This window comes from Lemur catta, chromosome 10 (assembly GCF_020740605.2).
Source record: "Lemur catta isolate mLemCat1 chromosome 10, mLemCat1.pri, whole genome shotgun sequence".
In the NCBI taxonomy this organism is placed as follows: Eukaryota; Metazoa; Chordata; class Mammalia; order Primates; family Lemuridae; genus Lemur; species Lemur catta.
This window is the reverse complement of record NC_059137.1, coordinates 52,571,642-52,579,634: the sequence shown is the minus strand read 5'-3', so window position 1 is coordinate 52,579,634 and position 7,993 is coordinate 52,571,642. Positions and strand designations below refer to the sequence as shown.

Here is a 7,993-nt window from a genome sequence, read left to right as displayed (position 1 = left end):
TTATAGAGGAATAGAATTAAATTATAATTTCTTTTTAAAAAATAGTTGTTACTCTGGGAAACATTTGTATGCACGAGTGTGTGTACTGAAAGTAAAGAAATCCAAATAATTAAAATAATTTTTAAAAATGAATATCTAAAGAATTATTATAGAAAAAGTAATCTGGATGGGGAAAGCCAGTTCTGCACAATATATGCATACCTACAAATGTAGACAACGAGAGAGGCAATTGCTAAAAGACAATAGTTGAAGGATGTAAAAAGAAAACTGCTTATGGAGTCAAAAGAAACCCTTGGGCCAGTGTCATAAGCCTATGAAGATATTTCATAAATATTTCTAGCTGGGTATTCTCCTGACGGTGCCTTTAAATTATGAGACAAGCAGAACAAATAAGGACAAAATATAAGAATATATTTCACAATACTTTAAACACTAAAATTTAATTCATTAAAATATTCAGAATATTTTCAGAACTTGTAATTTTGGCATTTGCTGAATAAAATTTATAATACAAAGTTTTATCCAATAGCAAAAAGCAGTCAACCAAACTCAGAAACTTTACTAATTCAAAATGCATGTGAATAAGGATTTTCACCTGTACATTGTTTCCATTTTAAATAATTTGCAGTTTATTTTACTTGACATCTATTGAAATTTTTTGGCATCTATTGAATTTTCATTAGCATCTCCGGATTGATCTTTAAAACCTGGTACTAGTCATATATTTTCCTTCCTTATAATATACATACTTGTTTGGCTACCAGTGATTGTTCCTCTCCCCTATGTAAACTACTAAAAGTAACATCAGTGTTCCTTCTTCAAAGCCAGAGACCTGACATTAAGAACTTTATATGGGAGTATCAGGAAACAGGAGGCCACCAAGCAAGTAACTCCTTACTTCTTTCTACGGAAAGACTTAATTATCTATAGAAGCCAAATAGAACACTGCCTGAGCTGCCTGAGGCAGCTACAAGTATAAGGAATCCTTTTTTAAAAGGACTCCAAATGTTCCTTTCTTTTTTGCTGATGATTTGACAAACTATTAATGAAGCACATTTTTATGGTCTAGTTTATTTGTTTTCCTTCTTTAGGTGGAAGGCTTGGAGAAAATAGATCGTGGAATAAATAGTAGTAGTAGTGGAAAGGAATTTAGCAATCATCTAGGTTGAGTCCCTCATTTATAAATGAAAAACTTTAGATGGAGGAAGCTTCTACTACTGAATATTCTATGGCCAGTGAGTGGCAGAGGCAAGACTAGATCCCAAACATGTACCCATAACTAGTAAATACCGTTTCCTCTAAATCATGCTATCTTAAAGCTTCTTTTTAAGCCATCTTTCTCTTAAAATATTATGTACCCACTTAATGTTTTCAGACTGAATAATCAGCACCTTTGCTGTTGTGGTTTTGCTTTTCAAAGGTAATAGCTGGTTAATTTAAAACTTCTGGGATAAAGGAATCCTGGAAGCCAGCCTGGAGGAGGTGTCCATCTCCATGCTCCATCTTCACCTGGCATTGGCACTCCTCCACCAGAATCACCACCTTGACTACAGGGGCAATGCCAGTGCAGTTCAGAGGGAAACGCATCGTGGTGAACTTGGTGGGCGAGCAGTGGGAGCAGAAGGTATGCAAGTGCTGCGCAGCTCCAGGCAAATGAACAGACCCACATTTCCCAAAGCAAAGATTGTTCTGGACCACCACTTTTTCACAGTCTTCATGGGTAATAGTCTAAAAGACAAACACATTCCCATTATGTTATCTTGAGTCAATTCTTTAACACACATGATGCAGAAGCTGTAGCTTGTAAGTCTGAGGACAATTTAGACTAAAACTTCAAAAGCTTTCCAATTTGGGATACATTTGGCAATATCTGAGTGATAGTATCTATAAGGGCATAGAGCTACTTCAACTAAATTTTCTTGATTGAGTTAGCCTTTAAGAAATTCGTAAGTTAACATAAAAATATTTTATGCTACACTATAAATGCCAAAGTTTAAGAAACTCTAAGTGGATGTGACCAATTGGAAAAATTCTAATGGCAATTTTCTTGTATAAGTAATTGCCTTATCTTTTTATTCTTCACAGTGCTTTGTGCATAGTAGGTTCTAAATACATGTTTGCTTTCAATTGATCATAATATAGATCAGAATAGTATGAGTTTAATTCTATCCTATTTTTCAGAGCCTTGTAACGCATTCAAATCTATGAAGTTGCACGCAGCAGAGTTGCAATGCTTATGCCTGCAAATCATCATGCATTACATCACCTTTGCCTCTCTCATAACCCCATGCACCTAGCTTTACGTGCCTTTCAAAATATGTAAGGGTCAGACGCCTTCGTTTTAATTTAATTAGCAATAAAATTCAAAATAAAAATTTCAAAGGAAATTTGATTGCCCGATTCTTAGGAGTAATTTTCTAATTGCACATGGGCTAACAAAGCAGTCATTATTATTTGATAATTGACTTGTCATTGCTACATATCCTTGCCTTTCCAAGCAGAATGTTAACTGCCTTGCACAGTCAATTGCCCTATAATACTGCTTGCTTAATTGGGTAGCATTACTGGACTGTAAAATTTTACTCTACCCTGTGTTGTTTTTGGTTCATTATCTTCATGTTTAAGAACCTGATGCAAGTCCTCAATTTTAATTTAACATTTGAAATGTGCAGGTTGCCAGGACTGAAGAAAGTAGATAATAGAATGGCCCCCTGTCTCAATAGTGTGGAATTGATTATGATAACTACAAAGCAGCCAACACAGCATGAATCAGGAGAAAGGTGTTTCTAAGGGGAGAGATGTGATTTCACATTGAGATGATTTTTTGAAAGCTTGTGAGAAAATAAATGAAACCAAATTATGTTTTGCTATGGTAATACCACAAATGATATGACAACTTTTGCCTGAGAACTTCAACATATTTTGAGTTTGTGGGATAGATTTTTTAAAGTTGCATAGCTTTGACAAGCTATTAAAGAAGCCCTTAATAAACCTATGAAGTAGCTAGGTGTGAAATATAGGAGCAGTTGAGTGTATGCTTTATCTACAGATGAATTTTACCTGCTCACCCACATCCTAATAGAGTGCGGCAATACAGCTACAGAGAAGTTCTGGTGATTGCTCTAAATTCCAAGTTTCCTAACTGAGGGTACAGTCTGGCTTATCTCTCTTGACCGATCACCCCCGATGTAAAAATAAATAAATAAAACAAAGCTTTGTGCCATGAATATGAATGATGCTGATATTGACAGTACCATCATCATTTGTGCAGCATTTCCAGAATGCCAAGAAACAATGGAAAGGTTAGAAGGAAATTGAACCTTTGCCAAATGCTATGATAAACACCCAAGGACCACATCTGAAGTTAGGCGAGACTCAGGCTCCTGACAGCCTTTCTCCTACTCTCTACTTGTCCCAGCTGTCCACCCTCCTCCTGAAAACCCTTGTCTGCTCTCCCCGCAGAACACATACCTGGCTGAAGGGCACTGTCCGACAGGTCTCCCAATGTACTTCATGGCTTTTAATGGGCAAGATGACCCCCCGAGAAGCTGGACTTTTTCTGAACATGAAGTGGTGCCAGAATTTCTTGGCTTCTTCCCGAAGAAGAGATGTCTCCATTTTCGTTCCGTCCGTTGGCTGGGTGAGGGGCTGGGTCCCAGCTGGAAAATGCTCACTCTCTGAGTCCTTGCGTGGGTGTAGTTCTCCCTCTGGCTTCTTCCAGAACCTGCCAAATCTGGACAGCATCTTCTCTCTCTGCCTCTGGCCGTCCCCTGCAGGGCCGGTGCCTGTTAGGTGTGGCACTGCCACAAACAGATCTGGCTTTTCTTCTGCTTCCTCATGGTTGCCCATGGGGAGCTCTCTTCGATTCCTTTCTAGGAGCACAGGAAAAAGAGAACTCTGACCCTGGCAGCCATCCCGGTGCCACTCGCCCTTTCCTAGAGGCAGGAGCAACAGGAGCTGAAGTAAGAGGAGATGCATGCTGCCCGGAACCTCCTTCCGATTCGCAGAGCGCAAGGCCTGAAGGAGAGGCTCACTCTCTGCAGGACTGTGAACAAGGAAATCCCATATATAGATACCTGCCTGGTGGGATGGAAAGGCAGGTGGTCAGTAGCCAGGCAGAGTAAACACATTTGCTGTTTGCTTGAATTATGTAGTGCTAATGGTGTCTGGCCTTCCCTTTGGTTTTGTGTATTTAAAAGGCCCCAGTGAAAGCCTGGCCCCAGGGGGTAATTAGCTGACAGTTTAACTCTTGTCTGAGATTTAAGGAGCAGGATTAGAAAAAACAACACATTCTTTGCCCAGATTTCTCCCATCAGTGTTGTTAGAAGAAGGACTAGAGTCAGCTAACATTTGCTGTGCATCTGCCTTGTGCTGGGATAGAATAGAAGATGAGATATATTTTTATGAGAGAAGTAAGCATATCAGATAAAAATTAAAGGCATACATTCAGCAAAAGCCCAGGCCTTTAGGAAGGCTCTCTCTCTCTCTCTCTCTCTCTCTCTCTCTCAAACACACACACACACACACACACCAAGAAATATATCAAAATTATAAGGAAGGGAAAAGAAGAGATAGAAGGATGTTCACATTGTTGAAAAGAGGACTTATTGCCTCTTATTTACACGTAAATTGGGGTTGTTGATTTTTGTATGGTAACTGAGTAATAATACATTCTCCTTTTCCACACCTGGAAACTCATAATCCCCAAGTTAATCCTCTCATATTAAGAATCAATTTCTGAGTGCTAAATTTCACAATTGGTCAGCCATCAGATAAGCTCTTCCAATTGTTCACATGGTTCTCAACAGGATCCTAAGCAGACTGACAGCTTCTCAATCTTCTGTGAGGCTGGGGAAATGTCTCCCTTGAGCCACCCTATTGATTTTTGTCTTTCTTTAAATAAAGAGCCAGACGTGAGAACAGTGGATTCAAGAACCAGGTTTGATAGCTTTGGTCATGAAGCTGGCCGGTCAGTTCCTTACCTTACTGCATCCACATCATCTTCCCTTATTCCCTTATACGGTAATTGATGTGCAGGTTAAATGAAGATTGAGACAAACATGAGTCTTCAGGGATCAAAGTGCAATTGTTTAAATGACTATCATTCAAATTTTAAATCAGTCAACAGTATGAGAAAGAAACATTCACAAAACTGATGCCCCAGAACTGAGTTCAATCAACTCACCACGTAATTGGAACGGTATTTCCACTGGGAATCAATGCAATACTTTCTTATTTTCACCATATTCCTTGCTTTTATTAATACAAATAATCCTGGAATGTGTCCCCCCTTCTTTCAGTACTGATTAAGCTTTCTTTGTAAGAAGTGACCCATTGGAGTCTTTTTTCCAAGCATTTACGTTCTTGTTGATAGTCATGCCTGATTTCTATGAAATAAAGCCTCAAGTACGTGCCTTACCTACAATAATGAACTACTCTAAAATAGACCATCATTTTACCAGAGTTCTATGAGAAGAGATATATATTTTACTCACACCAAATATCCATAGAACCTATGTGGTATTAATTAAAGTTACTATTTAGTTATTGTTGAACTAAACAAGCATTTGTATTTGCCATTATTTTTAAAGCAACTTTTTAAAAATTAGTTGCTATTTAAATTTTTAAATTCCCCCCAGCCATCCAATGCAATAAGCTTTCCAGAGCCAGCCACTAGGCCCCGCATAATAAATCTGGTGTGGCCAGCTATGATACAGTTCCTGATTCCTTTTAAGCTTTACTTTTCAGTAACTGAAATTCCCATTGCTATCAATCATAGTATCTAGCATTTCCCAAAACTGAAGGCTATCCCAGAGCTTTTATCTGGGGTCTCAGGTTGCCTGGCTCTGAAATCACTTAACCTAGTGTACAGTTGAAATAATTTCCCTTGAACTGAAATTTGTAGAAGATTCACTTTGTGGGCCAAGAATCATGTTAGACACTGGAAGATGACTGAAAATGATTAAAACTTGGACACTGCCCTCAAGCAGGTTAGATAGTCTAGTGGTATTATACATCCTTTAATTTTATTGTATCATCTGTAGGCATGCCAGTTATCCATTTTTAACTTTGCTTTAGTGCTAAACTTCCCTTCCTCTGATCCTAATTTTGGTGCTTATAAATGCCATTTAAAAATCACTCATGGAAAATTTCCTTTTGCTGTTTTTGTCATTCCTGTTGAGAAAATGTGCAAATCTCCTGAAAAGTAAATCTAGCAAAGTAAAGCCTTCTATGATGAGAACAATGGAACATAAACCTGTCTCTGATCTCTGTCTTTTACAGCTAAGGGCAGATCAATTTCACCTTTTACCTTTCACCGCCGTGTCCTTTCATCAACTCTAAAGCCATGGGTTTTATGTGATAGGTTGTAGTCTACTCTTAAGAACATAAACAGATATTTTGTAGCTTTTAGCAAAAACAGGTTGCCCCTGTTGGTCTTCAGTTGATACAGGCACGTAGTTACCTCCCAATCTGGATGAACCAAATGGAGGTAGGTCCAGAGGAGACCTCCAGACACAGCAGGAAGCTGTTGTGAGGAGAGAGCGTCCCCAGCTGTTGGTGCACTTAGGATCAAATGCCACAGTGAAAGGCAGGCCGGAGCTTACTCATGTGATTGAGCCTAAGCCTGACAAGTCCACTTCCTGGGCCAACCTCAGGCATGTACAGGAGCCAGAGGGGCCAATCTCAGAGTTGATTCATTTCAATTTACAGCTCATGCTCAGCATGATCTGACTCTGTTTTCAATTTGACCCGGTTTTCTTAGGCACTAAGATGTCTTCAGGAACGCTAAAGGGCTTCATGAAGATACCTAAGTAAAATACGTTTCCATATGCTAGTGACACTTTCACAGAATGGGCAAGAAAACAGGGCCCAGCAACTCACAAGACATGTAGAGGTTGTGAGTCTCCATGTCTTTTCTGAGCTCCCCGGTGTGCCTGTCAGAGGACGGTAACAGCTACATTTTCTATCCTTCTTCTGGACTCTCAGAAGGGAGGTGAAAAGAAGCCTAGTGCTCTCTGAGGGGAAACAGAGAGGCTAAGTTCTTTCCTGAAAACCCCAGTCCTAAATCAACAAAAGGAGAGAGGCCGTGTTGAAGCGGGGGATGCGCAACTGGAGGTGCAAGGGGGAAGTTGGGCTGATGGATCCGTGGGAGCATCCTGTTGCCTCATAACCAACTCTCCTCAAAATACAGAGTAGCAGTAGTGTCACGGGAACTTAGATTGTTTCTAAAACCTCAAAAGAAGGCAGAATCTTGTTTTCCAAAGGACAAGGAAAAGGAAAAACTAGAGTAAGTGGTTTCCCTTTAAACCTTTTAATCAATAATTTAATGTAGTAAATGATTGAAAATGTAGAACTCTGCCCCCAACACTCCTCCCATCCTCCTGAGGAAAGGATACAGGAGGGAGTTCGCTGACCACCCCTGCTCCACTTACAGACTCATTCATTCACTGATACAGCATACATCTGAGTGCCAACTCTGCGCTAGGTCCTGGGATAAACGGTGAGGGTGTTTGTCCAGGCCTAGTGCATTTTGCACTCTATAAGAAGAGTCTAGTTTATTCAGAATAAGTTTTACAAGGAAAATTTAGGTAAGCACCATTCCTGTACTAATCAGGGGTTTTTTGGAAGATCCAAATCCCAAAGACAAAGTTCACTATATGCTCTATTTGTGTGAATTTTATTCAGTAAACATTTGTTGAATGAAAGGAAGTGCACTAGACATTGTGCAGTAAATTTCTCTTATTTTTGAGTAGATAATAAATACACATAGTAACAAAATTCAAATAACACAAAAAATTGCACCGTGAAAGGTAGGTCTTCCTCTGACGCCACCCCAGGCTTGCCATGAAGGCAACCACTATTACCAGTTTCTTTATTCAATCTTTTTAAACTGTCACCCAAATAGAACAAAATGCATAAGCAGTAGAAAAGGACAAATAGCCTACTAAAATCCCCCATTTCCACTTCTAGGCTCTGAGGACTAAATTGTCTT

The 7,993-nt window shown here is 39.4% G+C and overlaps 1 protein-coding gene across 1 annotated transcript; it reads right to left on the bottom strand.

The window, feature by feature from the left end:
* Positions 1–1,431: 1,431 nt before the first annotated feature.
* On the bottom strand, positions 1,432–3,978 carry CER1 (cerberus 1, DAN family BMP antagonist). Its single transcript, XM_045562126.1, has 2 exons — positions 3,472–3,978; positions 1,432–1,728 (listed from the first exon to the last, which is right to left on the bottom strand). The coding sequence occupies exons 1-2, from the start codon at positions 3,976–3,978 to the stop codon at positions 1,432–1,434; spliced, it is 804 nt and encodes a 267-aa protein (XP_045418082.1).
* Between the last annotated feature and the right edge of the window lie 4,015 nt (positions 3,979–7,993).

Excerpts from the sequence above, each read along its gene's own strand:
- CER1 (XM_045562126.1), bottom strand. The coding sequence starts at position 3,978 with ATGCATCTCCTCTTACTTCAGCTCCTGTTGCTCCTGCCTCTAGGAAAG. Across the intron at positions 1,729-3,471 it reads GGACAGTGCCCTTCAGCCAG|ACTATTACCCATGAAGACTG; the intron begins GTATGTGTTCTG and ends TTTGTCTTTTAG.